General features: G+C 47.6%; 1 protein-coding gene across 1 annotated transcript in view; it reads right to left on the reverse strand.

Annotated features, from left to right (window-relative positions):
• The window catches only part of MDN1 (midasin AAA ATPase 1), a 1,740,009-nt gene that overhangs the window by 740,416 nt on the left and 979,159 nt on the right, over positions 1-20,434 (reverse strand). The window contains exon 46 of the mRNA XM_069235499.1: positions 7,950-8,158. Within this exon, the coding sequence (XP_069091600.1) occupies positions 7,950-8,158 (209 nt within the window). The remainder of the gene's footprint in view (positions 1-7,949; positions 8,159-20,434) is intronic.

A 20,434-nucleotide genomic window follows, 5' to 3' on the forward strand; every position in this document is an offset into this window, starting at 1 on the left:
TGTATGCTGTGTTGATCGAGGTGTGCTCCCCACCCCGTCATGGAAGCATCTGTCGTTATTACGTATTGTGGCACTGGGTCTTGGAAAGGCCGCCCTTTGTTTAAATTTATACTGTTCCACCATAGAAGCGAGAGGTATGTTTGGCGGTCTATCAACACCAGATCTAGAAGGTGACCCTGTGCTTGTGACCATTGCGATGCTAGGCACTGTTGTAAGGGCCTCATGTGCAGTCTTGCGTTCGGGACAATGGCTATGCATGAGGACATCATGCCTAGGAGTTGTAATATCATTTTTGCTTGTATTCTCTGTGTTGGGTACATGCGTTGTATGATTTTGTTGAAATTTTGAATTCTCTGTGGACTTGGAGTGGCTAATCCTTTTGTTGTGTCTATTATGGCTCCTAGATATTGTTGTACTTTGCACGGCAGAATGTGTGATTTTGCATAGTTGATGGTGAAACCGAGTTTGTGGAGATTTTGTATGACCTGATTTGTGTGGTGTGAGCACCTTGTCAGTGAGTTGGTCTTGATTAGCCAGTCGTCTAGATACGGGAATACGTATATTTGCTGCCTTCTGATGTGTGCAGCCACTACTGCTAGACATTTTGTAAAGACTCTTGGCGCAGTTGTTAAACCAAACGGCAATACTTTGAATTGGTAATGTAGTCCTTTGAATACAAACCTGAGGTATTTCCTGTGCGACTGATGTATTGGTATGTGGAAATACGCGTCTCTGAGATCTAAGGTTGTCATGTACTCTTGTTGCTTTAACAATGGTAACACCTCTTGTAGCGTGACCATGTGAAAGTGTTCTGATTTGATGTAGGTGTTTAGTGTTCTGAGGTCTAGGATTGGTCTCAGTGTTTTGTCCTTTTTTGGTACTAAGAAGTACAGTGAATAAACTCCTGTGTTTATTTGTGTTTCTGGTACTAGTTCTATTGCGTTCTTTTGCAATAATGCTTGAACTTCTGTTTCCAGAAGGTCTGAATGTTGTTTTGATAAATTCTGTGTTTTTGGTGGTATGTTTGGAGGGATTTGTAGAAATTCTATGCAATAACCATGTTGGATAATTGCTAAGACCCAAGTGTCTGTAGTTATTTCCTCCCATGCTTGGTAAAACTGGCCTATTCTTCCCCCCACTGGTGTTGTGTGGAGGGGATGAGTGACATGTGAGTCACTGCTTGGTTGTAGGGGTTTTGGGGCTTTGAAATCTTCCCCTATTCCTAGGGAATTGTCCTCTGTATTGGCCCCGAAAGCCTCCCCTCTGATACTGTCCCTGGTAGCTGGACGGTGTGGTCTGTGAGGTGCTGGCTTGTGTGGCCTGACCCCGAAACCCCCCTCTAAAGGTTGTCTTGCGGAAGGTGCTGTAAGTGCCTCTGCTCTGCGGGGAGTAGAGTGCGCCCATGGCTTTAGCAGTGTCGGTGTCCTTTTTCAGTTTCTCAATTGCCGTGTCCACCTCTGGTCCGAACAGTTCTTTTTCATTGAATGGCATATTAAAACCAGACGTTCGTAGCCATGCGTGCCTTCTTATAGTCACAGATGTGTTAATTGTTCTCGCAGCTGTGTCCGCTGCGTCCATAGAGGAGCGTATCTGATTATTCGATATGTTCTGTCCTTCCTCAACCACCTGCTTCGCCCTCTTTTGCATTTCCTTGGGTAGATGCTCAATGAGGTGTTGCATCTCGTCCCAATGGGCTCTGTCATAGCGCGCAAGTAGTGCTTGGGAGTTAGCGATGCGCCACTGGTTTGCAGCCTGTACTGCGACTCTCTTTCCAGCTGCATCGAACTTGCAGCTCTCTTTATCTGGGGGTGGTGCATCCCCAGATGTGTGGGAGTTGGCTCTCTTGCGAGCTGCTCCTACTACGACGGATTCTGGTGGCAGCTGTGAGGTGATGAAAACCGGGTCTGTGGGAGGCGCTTTATATTTCTTTTCCACCCTTGGTGTTATTGCCCTACTCTTGACCGGCTCCTTGAAGATGTCCTTTGCGTGCCGTAGCATTCCTGGGAGCATAGGCAAGCTTTGGTAGGAGCTGTGGGTGGAGGAGAGGGTGTTGAATAAGAAGTCATCCTCGACTGGTTCTGAGTGGAGGTTTACGTTGTGGAACTCTGCCGCTCTAGCCACCACTTGTGAATAAGCTGTGCTGTCTTCTGGTGGTGAGGGCTTTGTGGGATACGCCTCTGGACTGTTGTCCAACACTGGGGCGTCGTATAAGTCCCAAGCGTCCTGGTCTTGGTCACCTTGGCTCGCGGTGGTGTGAGCCGGGGAATGTGATGGAGTTTGTGCTGGTGAAACGTTAGTTACAGGTGGAGGAGAGGGTGGCGGAGTTAAATTTTTCACCATTTTTGTTTGTGGTGCTTGGTCTGTTTGAAACTCCAGTCTCCTTTTCCTTCTAATTGGGGGAAGGGTGCTTATTTTCCCTGTTCCTTCCTGTATGAAAATACGTTTCTGCGTATGGTCCACTTCGGTGGATTGCAACTCTTCCTCAAATCTATGCTTTCGCATCTGAGAGGACAGTGATTGCTCCTCTGAATAGGAACCGGTAACTGGGTCGGTTGCGGCTTGTTTTGGCACCAAAACCCTGTCTGTACTCTTTTTCGGCTCCGAGGTGACTTTTTTCTTTTTTGTAGTCGAAACCTCTCGGCGTCGATCTTCCTCGGTGCCACTGTCTCGGCGTCGAGCCGTCTCGGCACCGCTATCTCGGCGTCGATCCCTTTCAGCAGCACTGTCTCGGTCCCGAGCAGGCTGCGTGCCGGTGTCTCGACCGGAGTCGGACGATCTCGGCACTGTTTCGGCCTTTTTCGGTGCTGACGGTCGGTCACCGAATTTATGGGTTGAGCCATGGCCTGGTGGCAGTGGCGTCCCCTGGGCCTTGTCACTTTTCTTGTGTGTTGCCTTCGACGTCTTACTCACAGTTCTTTGATCGTCGAATTCTTCGGAGTCCGATTCGTGGATCGAGAAGGCTTCTTCCTCCTCTTGTTACTCGAACTCTCGGTGTGCTGTCGGCGTGGACGCCATCTGAAGTCTTCTGGCTCGACGGTCACTGAGTGTTTTTCGGGACCGGAACGCACGACAGGCCTCGCAAGTCTCTTCACTGTGCTCAGGCGACAGGCACAGGTTACAGACCAAATGTTGGTCTGAATACGGGTATTTGTTGTGGCATTTGGGACAGAAACGAAACGGGGTCCGTTCCATCTGCGTTGTCTGACACGCGGTCGGGCCGACCAGGCCCCGACGGGGGATCGAAAGCTACCCCGAAGGGCACCGGAGCTCTCCAAACTTCGATGCGGTGTCGATTCTATCTAAGCCGATCCCGAACACAACAATACCGACGTAATCTTCCGATAGATAGCTAACTTTCCGTTCCGAAACTCGGAGCGACAGGAACACGTCCGAACCCGATGGCGGAAAAAAAACAATCGAAGATGGAGTCGACGCCCATGCGCAATGGAGACAAAAGGAGGAGTCACTCGGTCCCGTGACTTGAAAGACTTCTTTGAAGAAAAACAACTTGTAACACTCCGACCCAACACCAGATGCCGAGCTTTGCAAAACATGTGCATCTCCAGCGACAGATGCCATCGAACCTTTAATTCTGGTGGAAACTAGTTAATCTCAGATTTCCCACATGTTGGAATATCATCAGGACCCAGACTGAATTCAGAAAGCTTTCACAGCAGTGCTTCCATATTCTGCCAGGTGGCACAATGCAGCTCTGCAGGGACTTCAAACCACCCCACCCCACAAGTGACAGAGAAGAACCACATAAAAGCCGTGGAAACTATGCTGCAAGCAGAGTCTTCGTCATGGATGCAGACTGTTGGTTCCTGGAGAGTCCAGTTGCAGTTCCAGTGGCCAGAAGTCGAAGTAGAGGATGCAGAGGAGTCCTGCTGGAATCTTGCAAGCCAAATCTGAGGACCCACCCAAGAGGGAGACCCTAAATAGCCCTGGAAGGAGCACTGGACACCTAGCCGGGTGACCACTTATCAGTAGGGGCCTCTAACGTCACCTCCCTGACCTTGCCACTCAGATGCTCCCAGAGGCCTCTGACCACCTTGGATTCAAGATGGCAGAATCAAGGGATCCGCTGAAGGAGCTCTGGGCACCACCCCTGGGTTGGTGATGGACAGGGGAGTGGTCACACCCTTTTCCATTGTCCAGTTTCGTGCTAGAGCAAGGACTGGAGGTCCCTGAACCGCTGCAGACTGGTTTATGCAAGGAGGGCACCAAATATGCCCTTCAAAACATACAGGTGGCTTGGGGAGGCTCCTCCTCCCACGCCATGTAACCCCTATTTCCAAAGGGAGAGGATGTTACCCCTCCTCTCAGATGAAATCCTTTGTTCTGGCTTCCTGGGCTTGAGCTGGTCAAGCAGCAGGAGGCCAGAAACCTGTCTGAGGGGTGGCAACCGTTTGGGCTGCCCCAGAAAGCTGGTAGGAGCAATGCTGGAGGTCTTCTAAGGAGCACCCAGAGTGCATGGAATCATACTTCCAATAATGGCAAACAGTATTTGGGTATGATTCCGACATGTTTGATACCAAACATGCCTACATTCGGAGTTACCATTATATAGCTGGACATAGGTAGTGACCTACGTCCAGTATACACATAAAATGGCATCCCCGTACTCACTAAGTTCATGAAAATGGAGATTGTGGGGGCACCTCTGCTCATGCAGGTGTGCCATCACACACAGGTACCTGCACCCTGCCCTCTGGGCTAGGAGGGCCTACCATAGGTGTTACTTACAGTGACCTGGTGCACCCTTTCACGCAGGCTGCAATTGCAGGCATGCATATACACTTTGCAAGGGCTCCCCATGGGTGGCATAATACATGCTGCAGCCCATGGGGGACCCCTGGTATCCCAATGCCCTAGGTACTTGGGTATCATACTAGGGACTTACATGGGGACACAAGTATGCCAAACTTGGGGGGGGGGGGGGGGGGGGAGGGAGGGGGGGATGTGTGTGGTCCAAGCTACCAGGTTTTAAGGGAGAGAGCATTTTTACTGGGGTCCTGGTTAGCAGGATCCCAGTGAATACAGCTAAAACATACTGACAACAGGCAAAAAGTGGGGGTAACCATGCCAGAAAATAGATTACTTCCTACACAATGTCATCTGACCTCCACCTCTCCCAGGTGATTCCTTCCAACCATGCAGCGACACATCCTTTGCCACTGTCAGCTTTTGGTGGGGAAGGGAGAGAGGTCTGTCGCTGGTCAGGCTGAAGTCGAGCAGCCACTACTGCAGATAGTCTAATTTTCTTCCAAACCCTGGTGACATCCAACAGATTTCCTTGGTGCACTCAAACAAAACGGTTTCTTGCATGTAGTAGTTTTGCAGCTTGAAGAGTTTTCTGGATTCACATGTTGTGCATTATTCCACTAACAAATGGTTGGGTCTGGAAAAAAACTGATTTTTTTTTTCTCCCCCTTAGGCGTTGTTGACCACTGTTTGGTGCTAAGTCCATCCTCTGAGTTGAACCAGACAGCACCTCGGAAGTTCCTGTGTGTAGTCGCCATCTTCAAATTCCTTCTCCTTCCTTATTTACCTTTAACTTTCTTTTCTCTTCTTCTTTTGTTCGCCTTCTCCCACCTGTCTGCTTCTTGTCCCATTTCTGGGGAGGTGCGTGGATCACATGTGAATCCAGAAAACTCTTTAAGCTGCAAAACTACTCTTATAGGTAAGAAACCATTTCGTTTTGCAGCATAAATCCTTTTCTGGATTCACATGCTGGGCATTAGATTATACAGCTGTATACCCCTCCTTGGGTTGGCTGGGGTGAAATGCGGATAAGTTGGCAAATGGGTGTTGCAGTACCTTCTGACCCACTTGTGCTTCTTTTTTCACCTGAATGCCGAAACAGCTGTGTTTTGCAAAGGGGCGTGGGGGTGGGGATGGCTATGTCGCTGCCGCGCAGATTTCCTCCATGGTCAAGTTCGCTAGGAATGCTAGTGTTGCGCTCTTCTTTCTGGATGAGTGTACTCTGGGTCATGAAGGTCTTTTCAAGCGTTTGCATAGCCAGTTTGGAGGGTTTTAACAATCCATCCAGCAATTGTTGCCTTGGACTGTGGTGATCCTTTGTTTTGGTGAATGAGACGAAAAATTCAAAGTTCCTTACTTACCTGTGTGGAGTACCTTGCATTTTATGTATTTACTTCAAATCTTGAATATAGCCTGTGCTTCCAGGGCCAAAGCGGAAAAAAGAATCTAAACACTACAGAGAAATCCAAAACAAACTACCGGATGATGGAATACTGTACAGCATAGGTGAATTCAATAAATATTCATGGTGCAAAACGTGATTTAATTATCTCAAGGATCTCCATGCTTGTATTAAAGGGCACTCCTGCCCTCTGACAAGGGCCTCAAAATTCCACAACATCAACATTATTTTGGTGGGTTGGGTATGAAGGAAGGAGGAGGAAGCAGACTGAAGGTGATACAGCCACAAATATAGATGATGTTGTAGTGGCTGCTGATGTGGTTTGTTGCACAAGGGGTTTACATTTCTGAAGTTACTGTACTGTTAGAGAAAATGTTTCACCAAAAGCCCAAACCCAAGTCAATGCAAATAGCTCTGTATGAAATGCTCAAGACAGACAGTTCTTTTCTTTCAAGAGATGTTGGAGATTTATAGGCATGCCCAACAGTTATGCCAGTTCTCTGAGAACACCATAGCTGCCCACAGAGTGGGATAAAGCATCCCCAGTATCTAATCTAATTTGCCCTGATTGTTATCTAATACTGAGACAAACCTGGGTCAAGTAAAGTGGTTCTAACATGGTTGGGGAAAGCTGGGCATAATGGGAGAGGTCATCTACCACACAGTTTGAGAGAAGAGAGTCAGAAGACAGTTGGATTGGTGGGGCTTAAACCTAAACTTTCTGGTCATGTTGCTTTAGAGACCAATTACATTAAGAGAAATGATTGATTTCAATGAGGCGAGGAAATTGATACTAAAAAATATTGGATTAATGGCGTACTCAACCCCACCATGCAGAGCAGCCTACAGAGATAAAGAAATGGAAAGGAGTTTGTACAGGTTGGTTTATTCATCCTGAATTAAGTCACCCTCCAAACGAAGCCGCCATCATGTGCAACATGTATAAAGGAACTGAAGCAACCCAATCATTCACTCATTACATTTCAACCATGTATGGACTCCTGTTGCGGAGAACTGAACGAAGCCTTAACCAGGGACATACTGTAGGCAATCTCCATGTACAGATAACGGCAAGGCCTGTGCCTATGAGTACACTGCCAATTACTGCACATCCTAGGCTTAAGGGGTAGCACTCACTCATTCAGAATGGGAGTCCACTTTAGGTGTCCCTAGTCAAATGTTCACTGCTCTTATTATCAATGCAGGAGGAAAAGGAAGGTCCTTTAGACTTGTTTAACTGGGAGGAAACACAAGCTTATTCAGAAAATGAACAGGACAGCAAGCATTTCTAAGCAGTTCTGATTATTTTAGTCGCAGATCAGACTTGGACAGCCCTTCTTCTGAAAACCATGTCTTATAGTTGCTGGTCAAACCCAAAACGTGTTTTCTATTGTGGACATTACCAGACAATCAGTTTCATCAAGCCAACATTAAAATAATATAAAACACAATTCATGTATTCCACTACGAGCATGCCTACATACAGAAGTACAAAAATTCTGATCAGATGAAACTAGACGCTTTTGAAGTACTCCACAACATATCTCAATCTTCAAAAAGACTGGTGAATGTACAGTGATTAAATTGAGCGTTTACAAGGCAAGCACACACAGCCAAAAAAGGTACAATAAGAGAGCATAGACACTTCTTTTTAATGTACACCTCAATAGGGAGCGTTCTCATCGGCAGTACTGAAGTAAAGTGAACTAAAGCAATTTAGACTGTTATTAGGAATTCAAAATGAAGGCAATAATGGGATAATGTTCTGATATCCATAGCTTACCTACTACAGTTTCTTTGATTTCCTTGTGCACTGCCATCAGTTTATCACACACTGCATCCCCAACCAGGCCAAATCCATGTAGCAGCAACTTCAAATCAAACTGGTCCAACTCGTTGTCATCATTATCCCCAGGAATGAAAACCTCAATTCCACGATTTCTCATCGCTCTGGATATCTCACCATGGGCAGGATCCATTGAAAGGAACAACCTGTTGGATGCCATTTAAAACAATATACAAATCAATTACAGGATGCTGTATGCACATAGACACCAACCCAGCCTAAGCACATTTGCAATCTAGTATATGAATCAAGGAGCTGCTACACAACAGTACATATAATACAAAAACACAAAAAGTGTTAGACAAGCGATTTCTGTCAATACTTACCGCCCAAGAACAATGAGGATATTGCATGAGTAGATAATGGGAGTAGCATAAACATGGGGCAGCAAACTAGGATACAGGATGCACCTAAATCTAAAGCAGTTAAAAGTAATGGTGATGGTAAAAAATTACTGGTCGATGGATAGTATTTTCTTAAAGAACCAATGACCGCTTTCATACATTAACCAGCCAATTACTCTGATTTTCTGGAGAACTTTAACTACAATGCAATGTAGCAGGCTTAGCTATATCAACAAATTCACGTAGGATTATAGATTACATTAACTGTAGATCACATTTTCAGAAACAGATCAATCTAGTCATTTTAATAGTAGCAGTGCTTTGATTCTATCCTGTTTTATATAGTGCTTGTGTCTTACTGCACATTTGCCACTTTCAAGCCCTATAACTATTATTAAGTACACCATATGCACTGAGATCTGCAATTATCCAAATAAATTAGCAAACATATTTTTTGGAGACACCTGTAGAAATGTGTTGGAAAATAAATATAAAAATAAAAATACAAATCTTCACACATCCTGAATGGTAAAATGAAACACCCAGATGTGACATCGAGCTCTAAAGTAGCACTGGCATGAAGAATTGTTACTAGTTCAGGGAGGGTTTTGGCTCCACCATAAGGAGTAATACTCTTTTCATACTATTAGCTATCTGGTGCATCATTCCACCTTTAGAAAGCGCTTACATTCAAATGCAAAAGGGAATATTTTACATCTGAAAAGTACACTCAAAAATCACACTATAGCACTCAATTCTTCATCTCTTATATAGAATCTATACAGAAATAAATCATTTTTGGTAATTTCTTCTCACGTTCTGAAAAGGAAATAAGGCAGGTTTTACTGCAATACACAATATTTAAGCATGCAACAGGTAAAGAGCTCTTGTGTATGTATGAAGTCACCTGTGTTGGTACATTAAACCCGGATCTTTTGGATTAGTAAATGCTTGTTAATTCTTAAGTCAATCATTTTGCATGCTAGGTGTTGGAAGGAACCTCAACACTGAATGTAGAAGTTGTGCTCTTCTGCCTTTTTTGTATGTCTGGGCCATGGTTATGTTTTTCTTCTAGTGAACTTGATAATAAGGGAAGTTCTCACGGAGTGCCCCATCGTTTAATTTACTGGTCCCTATCAGAAGTGGGCTCTGGCAATGGGGGAAAGGGGGTACCCAAAGTGTATCAATTTTTAAGCGCTGGTCGGTTCTGAAGCACAACCCAGGCTAAATGGATTGTCGCTATGGTGGCATTCAACATCAATCCAAGCACTAAGGCGTTTTTAACTGCACCTCTGTAAGGGTAAAGCATATTATCGCTCCCCAGTTTATGTCTGTTCAGCCCCATCACTGTGGCTCATATCATTCCTGATGTCAAGTAGGTGATATATTTTCAACAGAAAGTGCACTGCTAGCCAAGTCCCCAAGTGCCAGATCTCTTCACCTGGAACTGCACAGTTGTTTACCCAACAGGTAAAAACATTTGCACCGACTATGTCCCTAGTAAATGGTACCAGTGGTACCTAGGGGCCTGGGGGCCTGGGGAACCAAGGAGGGTCCATAACGGCTGTAGCATTAACCGTGCTACCCTAAGGGACCCCTCACCAAGCACAACAGGCTGCCATTGCAGACTGCATGTCTTGGTGTAGGCAAAGGTGAAAAGAAGACATGGCACACAGCATATGTACCCTGTCCCCTAAACACTGCATGAAATATACTTAAGTCACCCCCTCCCCGCAGGCCTTACAGCCCTAAGGCAAGGTGCATTATATTACATGTGAGGACATATCTGCATGAGCAGATATGCCCCTGCTATGTCTGTGCCGATTCTCCGACATAGTAAGTTGTCCAGGGAAGCCACATTTAAGTGCATTTACTGGACACTGGTGACTACGAGTTTCCCACCTACATGATGGCTTCTCTGAACATACGGATATTTGTCATCAAATATCTCAGATAAATAACCCTTCATTGATACAAGTGAGGGAATAATTAATAACTGCACCCAGAGGACACCTTAGAGGTGACCCCTAAAAACTACTAGAGTGTTGACTGACTGGACCCCAAGGTGAGAGCCAGCGCTCATCGGACAGAGGCAAAAGCCTGCACTTGGTGGGGGTGTTAGCACCTCACCCAGGCAGGAAGGACATACCAGGATGGGAAGCTTCAAAGACCTAGCTGCCTTTGTAATATGACCCAGGAATCTCCAGATGGCATAGATGACAGACCCCCCTGTCCTGATCCTACTTTTGACAGCAGAATTGACAGGAAAATTAAGCAGATTAGGAGGTGTGCCCACTTTATGTCATTCCCATGTCTAAGGTAGACGAGCTGAAGTGGACACCACCTTTTAAATTCTTCCATTTTTGTTTTGAAGGAATTAGGCCACTGGGATTAGGGATATGCCCACTTACCAGTGGAAGTGGTCGTAAGAAGGGTGTAGGTTACACCAAAGGTGGTCAAGCGTATTGGATACCACCTGCCACTCCCTGTAATGCCCCTAAATTGAGTATTTAGGTGGAAACCCCGAATCTTAGAACTCAGATTCTGACAACCCAAGAAGAAAAGGGCACAGAGGCGTTGCACCTGCAAGTGAGGAAATAAAGAAGCAGCTGACTTTGTACCAGCTCCACCGGCCTGCCTGCTGACCTCGATGGACTCCGCCCAAAAACATGACTCGTCCTGCAGGAGCCTCCAAGAAATCCAGGAGCACTGCCTGCATGAAAGTAACACCTTTCTGACAGTCACCCCCACTTACTGCCTGGTGTCAGTCAGTTTAGACTGTAGTACACTGGGACCCTGCTAACCAGGACCTCAGGAGTCAGTGTTCTTTCCCTTAATTTTAATTGATAAGAAACCTTTATACCCCACAATTGGCATACTGGTGCACTAATGTAAGTCCCTCGTATGTGGTACTTGGGTAGCCATTGCATTGGTAAACCAGGGGTCCCCCATAGGTTGACGCGTCTATTGTGCCACCCACGGGGGCCCAGCAAACTGTGAACACAGGCTTGACATTGCAGCCTGTGTGAAATGGTGCATGCACCTTTCACCTCAGATAGAAGGTTTGCCTTATATCACAGCTCTCTGACCCTATAAGTCATCCCTAAGTTGGGCCTTTCAGCCCAAGGGTAGGGGTGCTTGGTTCCAAATGTGAGAGCACCCCTGCATAAGCATGGGTGCCCCTACAAACCCCAGGATCCATATTCAGGGCTTTGTGAGTGTGGGGAAGCAATCTCCAGGTATGTAGTGGACACTGGTCAACAGGAGATGTCCAACTACATAATGGCCTCACCTAACCTAGGCATGTTTGGTATCAAGCATGTTGGAATCATGCAATTACACAGATTCCAGTGCAAGATGCATGATACTGGGGGTTCCCCTGGGGGATCCTATATGTCTGACTGTACAGCATGCATGGTCTGCTTGACAGCCCGTGCTGCTGCCGGCCCTTGACACTGTTCTGCCCTCCCGCTGCTGAGCCTATCTCAGGCAGGGGAAGGGTGAACAAAGGATTTCCTGAAGAGGAGAGGTGATACCAGCACTCCTTTAGAAATAGGTGTCACTGGGCTGGGGGGGAAAGGTGCTTCAGAGCACTACCAGACCGCTTTGAAGGCATATTTGGTGCTCTCCTTGCATAAACGGGTTTGCTCCAGTACAGGATCCCCTGGCTCCTGCTCTGGTGAGAAACCACACAAAGGACAGGGACGTGACCACCCCTCTGCCCAGCTCCTCCCCTAGGCATGTATACAGAGCTCTGTCAGGTGGCCGCTTGAGTCTACCATTTTGGAAATAAGATGAGCAGAGCCTTTGGGACCATATGACTGGTTAGACCAGCTGGGTGACTTACTTGAATCGCTACCCCCCACCCCTTAGGGGGGTCCCCGCAGGAAGTGTCCAACCCCTTTCCTGGATTACTTAGGGTTCCCTTGCAAGTCCTGTGAAAGACACTTCTGCAATCTGAATACCGGAACAGCTGCTGTTCTTCACTGGAATCAAGAGCAAGACTGTACCTAGAAGGAGGGCTCCTACTGCAACTTTGTTTCCAAGTTCTGCACGACTTCTGCAACCCTGTGGCTGAGCATCCTCCAGAGTCACATGGACTCTGCCTGCAATTAGGAAAGCAAGGAATCTCCCTTGGATTAAGGAATAACTCCACTGCATCCACAGACACCTCAACGTCGACGGCCAATTTGTGGATCCTGCTGTCCCACAGACACTTCAATTCTCCATAGCACAGGTGGTGGTTCTCTGGCTCTCCAGAGGTCTGACTCATCTTCTTTGCATCTGAGAAGTCTGTGGTCCCTCACTGGAGATGCTTGGCTGGAACTCCTGTGCACCGCTCCTGTCATTGCCAAGGATTGTTGGCTCTTCCGTTCAGTGCCTCCTAGCTCCAAGAGGCCCAAGCCAAGAGCACTCTCAAGCTCCCAGAACAACATCCTCTCTGAAGCTCCTGCGACGTGGGCATCTCTTCGTTCTGCTGCTGAGGCCTCCCTGGGACTCCCTGTGCCAGCTGCCAGAGGGTCCTTCTGGGGGATTCATCGACCCCTTCTGGCACTCCTGCTTGCTGAGGGCTGGCCCTGTCCTCTCTGTAAAGTTTGGGTCACCTGGACCTTGCTGTATCCCTCAAAACTTGCAATCTTCTTACAATGCTTTCCTTCATTAGCTAAGCCTTGACAATGGTCCTCTTGCCCATTGACCCCCCTCTGCAATTTGAAGACCGTTTAGAGATGGTTAGTCTTCCTGCATCGGCTGGACTCAACAACAACACTTCTTCGTCCACCAAACAGGAAAGCATCTTGTGGAAGGTTTGGCATTGTCGTCTTGCACCGCCTGGGCACCTCTGGATGGTCTGGGCTTTGATCCCTCTTTCCTTAGGTCAGCTTCTTCAGGAATCCATGCAAGGATTCCACCAACGTGGTCCATGGGTCACAACAGCAGCTGGACAACCGAGGTCCCCACTGACTTAAACTGGAGGTTACAACACAAATTCAGCCCTATGCACCTGGGATCCCTTGTGTAGGCACTCCACTATTCTGGGTATCGACAGGTGGGGGCACTATCTGACTCCCCGCGTCCCAATAGGCATCCTCAGGGTCCTCTGAGAAGGGTCCCAAATACAATGAACTGCAACTGCGACTTCCCCAGACCTGAGGGTCCTCGAGCGGCAGTTTGGGTTGGGAGTTATTCTTGTATTCCATTTATTTAGTATATAGTTTAGAACCCCTCCCCCCGATACCCCCATCAGGTGCAGATAGGGCATGAGAGCATGATGTTGCTTTCTTTGAATTATGTCCCTATACTGCTTTGTCTCTGAAAAGCCAAGTGCTAACAAAGGGCACATACATCAACGATGCCTGGACGCCACCTGAAATAGTAGTGGATCTCATGCAGGAGGGACATATAAGCACCACACCGTTATCAGCCTACCTGTACTTTCTAGCATAGGATTCTGTCAAAGAAAGGCAGGGCATCCTGGAGCAGGCATATACAGTCTGGCCATCTGCCTATAGGAAGCTGGCCTGGTGAGCACCTAGGGAGTTATCACCTTATACCATGTCCAGGTATCCCCTATTAGTGAGGAATAGACAGTGTCTAGGAAGCCAGGGTTCTCTAGAGGTAGCTGTGTCTGAGCACTCAAGACATATCCAGGAAACATGCAAAGCTTATGCAATACCACTACAGTCACACAGCACTTACACACATGGAAGACCCAAACACGGATACGAAAATAAAGGTAAGTTGTTATAGTAACAGAAACACTAAAATACTGTATAGGCAATCCCGCAACTGGAGGTAGCTAACCACACTATTGTACAAGTTACTTACCTTCGGTATTGAAATATCTGGTAGAGACATCTTCTAGTTGCAGATTCCTTGCCTTAGAATTTCCCCCAGGTTGGTAGTGGCCACTATCAATGTCGACCTGATCCTTATCCCTGGTGAGTCGGAGCGGCATTGGCTGACGTCGCGTCTGTCCTTGATGGGGCTCTGGCACACCAGTCACAGTGGCTCTGCGCTTTGGCGTGGAAGTCATTAAAAGAAATGACGTCACAGCGTTGAGGCAGCGTCAATGTGCTACTCCCGACGTGATCACAGCGTCTATAACGCCAATGATGCCCACGGAGTCGATCAACGCCACCTACTGCCACGCAAGGGTATTGCTCGAAGAAAAATCTCCAGTCTGACACCTGGGGGAAATTCTAAGGAAAGGAATCTGCAACTAGAAGTCTATCAGATATATACACATTAGAAATCACTAAATGGCATAGACAGCAATGGGCCTTTGGTAAAAGCAATAGCAAATAGTGAAGGCCCATGGGAAGGCCAAACCATATACTAATAAAGTGGAATGTGAAAGATAGTACCCCACCCACGGCCAGTAGAAGGGAGCTGAAGGAACTAGGAACCCCAAGAGGTGAGTACCAGAGTGACTCCCAGTGACCAGGAGACCAGAGGTAAGTAGCTGGTTTTCTCCAAAATCAACAGGACTTAGGAAAAGGATTGTGCAAGACCCAACTAAGACTGGAAGAACACAAAGGTGGAGTCTGACAGAAGACGACCTGCAATGAAGGAGACCAAGTCCAGTTCAATTTGGAGTGTCCGGTTGTGGCAGGAGCCATTACCCACCCTTCTGTGGATGCAGGACCAGGCCAACTGAGGACGAAGAAGTTCAGCAGTGCAGCGCAGAAGAGGAGTAATAGAAGTGTTGCAAGTGATGCCCCATGTTAGCGGTCGAGATGCAGTCTGGTGTTGGTGTTGGAAAATCACCAACAAGCCTTGGCAAATGCAAGAGGCAGATTAGAAGGTTTTGCAAGTCTGAAGAGGACCAGCAAGGTCCAGGGGACTCAAACCAAGGAGGGGAGCCCAGGGTGACCCTCAGCAGTTGGAAGAGTCATAAGAAGAGGAGGCAGCCCCTACTGACAGTGAGCACAGTAGTCGCAGTGAGGTTCACTCAGCACACCTGGAGGAATGTCCCACGTCGCTGGAGCAGCAGGCAGGAGACTGTGTGTTGCAGGAAGAAGTGCTAAAGGCCAGAGCTACACAGAGCATGAAGATCCTTTGGAGGAGGAGCCAACAAGCCTTGGTAGCCTCAAGATTCGAATTGCACAGGGATACTGTCCTGCCAGGAGAGGGAAGGTCTTATTAGAAAACTAGTATAGATGACCAAGGGGAACACTGGAGACCACCACCTATAATACAGGATCCATGCAGCTGGTCATCACTGCAGTTGGTGCCTGCAGATGCAGGGGAGTGACTCCTTCACTCCAAGGGGGATTCCTTCTTACTTGTTGTGCAGACTGAAGACTCGCCGCCCCCAGAGGATGCACAGCTGGGGAGATGTTGCAGCTGCTAAAAGGAGCCAGAGAAACAATGTTGAACAGCGCAGTCATCGCTATAGCTGCAGACTGTCAGTTCCTGGAGGAACCAGTGGCCAGAAAATGAACTAAACTATGCAGAGGAGTCCTGTGGGAATCGTGCACTTCGAATCTGAGGACCCCACCCAAGAGGGAGACCCTAAATAGCCCGGGAAGGGGAATTGGTCCCCTAGCAGGGCGACCCCCTATCAGGAGGGGGCTGTGACATCACCTAGCTGACCTGGCCACTCAGATGCTCCCAGGGGCCTCTGCCCACCTTGGATTCAAGATGGCAGAATCAAGTGGCCACCTGGAGGAGCTCTTGGCACCACCCCTAGACTGGTAATGGACAGGGGAGTGGTCACTTCCCTTTCTTTGTCCAGTTTCACGCAAGGGTGTCTTTGGACTGGTGCAGACCAGTTTACGCAAACAGGGCACCAGATGTGCCCTTCAAAGCATACCGGTACCCACCGCCCCCAACCAAGCCATGTAACATCCATTTCCAAAGGGAGACGGTGTTGCCTACCTCTCCCACAGAAACTGTTTTGTTCTTCCTTCCTCTGCCTGGACTGGTCAAGCAGCAGGAAGGCAGAATCCTGTCTAAGGGGCAGCAGCAGTGTGGGCTGCCAGGAAAACCCCACAAGACGAGTGGAAGGAATGTTGGGGGTCCTTTAAGAAGCCACCAGAGTGCATGGAATCATACAACCAGTACAGGCAACAGTATTGGGGTACGATTCTGACCTGTTTGATACCAAACATGCCCAGGTTCGGAGTTACCATTATGTAGCTGGACATACGTAGTGGCCTGTGTCCAGTACACATGTAAAATGGCCTCCCCACACTTACTAAGTTCAGTGCAATGGAGCTGGAGTTCTTATAAGCACCTCAGCTCATGTAGGGGTGCCCACACACACGTACCTGAACCTTGCCCTCTAGGTTAGGAGGGCCTACCATGGGTTGACTTGCAGTGATCAGGTGCACTGACCTGTAGTGAAAGGGTGCATGCACCTTTTCATGCAGTTTGCAATGGCAGGTCTGCAAACACATTTGCATGGCTCACATGGGTGGCACAATAGATGCTGCAGCCCATGGGAACCCCTGGTGTCCCAATCCCATGGGTACCTAAGTACCATATGCTAGGGACTTATATGGCGGCACCAGAATGACAATTGTGGGGTGTGCAAAATCTTAAGCAACCAAATTTAGAGGGGGAGACCACAATCACTGGGATCCTGGTTAGCAGGATCCTAGTGAAATCAATCAAAACACACTGACAGCACGCAAAAAAAAGTGGGGGTAACCATGCCAAAAAGTGAGTATTTACCTACATTGCCTAATTAGAGGCAGAAAAGAACAACGTTTACATCACATACCTAAGGTATCAGTCAGTCCATCACTGAAGGGCATGAGAAGCTCTGTGGAAGTCTGCTTGGGCCGCAGGACTTCTGTAAGTACATTCGATTTAACCTAAAGAGAGGTTAACTGGAGAGGGAGAACTTCAGCAGCGTGGCAAATAACTACCACAATGGAGCCCGAGTTTGGAGAGAGACCAAGTGGAGAATTTAACCTCTATTGTCTGGGGAGGTATTCAGGCCACTGGCTTCCAGAAGATTCATTGAAAATTGTTATCATCATACATCAGGTCATCATCAGGGTTGTCATCTGGACCACAATGACCAGGTCAAAGTCTGAGCCAAAAAGACTTTGAATAGAATGCCTATTCTGAGGTAATGGGAGGGTTCTGTCTGAATCTGAGAGAGGCTATATCATTTGGGGCAAGGTTGGAGGATAGCTGAGGTCATGTCGGACTCTCCTTGACTTCAGAAAAGACAATAGGCTCTTCCATTGGTTTCTGAAGTACTGGGATTGAGGCCGGCACAGACACAGGAAGGATCGGTGTGAGTTGCAGCATGCAGATGGCAGACTGTGGAGTTGGGCCAGACACTGTAGTGGAGGCACAGACGGTGTTGGGGACCGATGATCTGCCACCAGAAATTGAAACTGGATGCCTTCTAAGACCTGTGGGGCCGGGGGCACACCAGAGAGACAAGAAAGGGTGACAAAAATGCATTATAAGGCCTCCAACAGGTGTGCCGCAACTGACAGGCCCAGAACCTCGTGGAGCATCGTGGTCAGTTGTGGAATCTGTTCCTCAGCCAGGTTCTGTGACAGAGACAGAATGGCACCCTGGCATCCACACAACTTCTCGACATGTGTGGCAGTATGCTGAGGAGCCCCGCTGTGACTTCTTATATTTCTTTTTTTTTTTTTTTTTTTAACATCTACCTACCTGAAGATCCAGAGTGGGGAGATGACTTGTAACGGAAATGGCCTGGGGAGCGGGAACAAGAACGCACTTTCGACTTTGATCTGCAACATTTTTTCTTTGCTTTCTTTCAAAGTTCTCCTACATAGAGTTTGGCTTTGAGTTTCAAGGTCACCTTTGGATTCATCCTGTAGCAGTCATTGCAGGGTTTGGAGTCGCGAGGAATCCAAGACACCACAAGCATATTTTATGAGAACCAATCACAGACATTTGTTTGTGACAAACTTAAAGGTTTAAACTCTTATTATATGGGGTGGCATGGCCCTTGCATACTGTAGGGAAGATTTATCTGTCAAGACAAAAGCTCCAAATCCACATCAGATAGAATGGAATGAAAGGAACACCTATCAGTGTGCAACAGTGATAATTATCTATTACTCTGGCGTCATTTCCAATGTGGGAGGTAGTCAGTGCAAAAAAGCATGACAACACCTAATGGCACACAAGAGAACTGCTAGGAAAAAACTCCTTGGGATCCAGTCCAGCACCTGGAGTATTCAAAAGGCAAGGAATCTGCAGTTAGAAGTAACCAGAAGAAAGGTGAAGCTACAGGTTCGGTTGCCCCTTGTTTTACTGTGGTGAACTTAAACGAATGTGTCTACTAATTTAATGAAACAAAGTGGGACCAACAAATGTCACTGGATGACTGTGCATTATACCAACGTATTTCTCTGCTGAATACCAAACCACTTGTGACGGTGTGTGCTAGTGATTTCATCCTGAAAAGAACTGCTACATACAGATCAATGCAGTTTTATTACCAGCAAATGTGAACGAATTTGATCACTAAAAAGTTTCGACTGGGTGTGAAGTGGACACTGAGTCACTTCAAGAGACCAGCTCCAATGGGGAGCCAGTCAGAGGGTCCAGCAAGGTCCTCAAACAGCCACCTCTGCAGGTAAAGCGGCCACTAGTCAATTTCAAGCACTTTTATCTTTTGCTGGGCTTTCCTATAGCAGTGGTCCTGATGCAAGGGATGAAGGATGCTGAAGATGCTCAAAAGATACTGCGGATGCAATATAATCGATGGGAGTCTTGTTGTGACTACTCCTGGGTCTCAGAAGGGGGTGAGGCGGTACTGGTCACAGGATGAAAATCCATCAAAGTGCAGTCGGTACTGGCAGAAGTCCAGTAGCACAGTATTGCCGTCAGGGGCCAATCCTTCCTGGGTTGCTAAATCGTCCTCTAGCAGTCCCAGCCACACTCCGATGACACTCCTAGAATAAGCTAATTTAAGTGCAACTGCGCATTGGCCATGGGTTGAATATTTTGGGCTCCCAACTTGCCCTAGCAGGTTTTTCAGCTTCGCTGAACAGGAGGCCAGCTCACTGACTTTCAGAGTCACTTTGCTTTGGCTGGGCTCTGGAGACGAATTCACCTCCAGCAGGACACGGCGGACCCAATTCCTCTCCTCTGCTAGCCCCCAGGCTCAGCAGGTGCAGTTCAAATCAGTGCAGCCTCTCTTTGTTGATTCCACTGGGCAACAGGGCAGTCCTCCTTATAGTCCAATAAAGATTTGGATTTGGGGTGCGGGGGTGACCTTATGCTCAGAAAATGCCATCAGGGCAGAATGCATTTGGAAGCCAATGGGTTCCAGCTTCACTCCCACCTGATGTTAAGTGTGGGATACGGGTATCCCAGGATGCATCATTCTGCCCACTTCCCTTATGGCAGGACCCCTGTTCCAGCATGTGGAGCACCCTAGCCAAACCCAGAGGTGTGACTGCCAAGGGGGCTATACGACCCCTACAAAATCTGTTTGGAAAATGGTGCCCTAAGTGCCAGCCTGTCCGCTTGAACAATTGAGCAGCTCCTCTCTCCCAAGGGTGATCCGTTTGTCCTTCAAAGGCAGTTCCTTCTGTGAAGCTCATCTTTAGTGGCATCACCCATGGGGCTTCTTGCAGGAGTGAGGGGGACACATCCTTCCAGATATGGCCCCTATTGTATTCTTTCTTGGGAATCGTAAGCATGAGGTCAGTGAGTACCTGCACTCTACCAATAGGACAGCCAAGCTTTTCCAGAACAGAAATGACAGTTCCGTGTTTTTACTATCAGAAAATGTAAAATTATATGTTCTGCCCATGGAATATGTTGCACCCTGGGACTCGACTGCCATAGGGGTGACTTACACATAATCCGTGTGGGTTCTGTCTTTGTCATTGCATTAAATGGTTGAAGTGAGCCAAGCAGTTAAAACTGTTCTTCTGGCCTGCAAATGGTGGACCGGGAGCCTCAGTTTACTTGAGACCCATCCACGGTGGTACAACCTGTGCTGCAAACCATGGTGGGGTGGGATGGATGGAATCCTCTAATTTACATGCCCTGGGTAAAACTTACTACGGACTTACAGGCAATTTAGCTCCACCAATGGGGTAAAGGCCAATTCGACACACTAGT

This window comes from Pleurodeles waltl, chromosome 5 (genome assembly GCF_031143425.1).
Source record: "Pleurodeles waltl isolate 20211129_DDA chromosome 5, aPleWal1.hap1.20221129, whole genome shotgun sequence".
NCBI lineage: Eukaryota > Metazoa > Chordata > Amphibia > Caudata > Salamandridae > Pleurodeles > Pleurodeles waltl.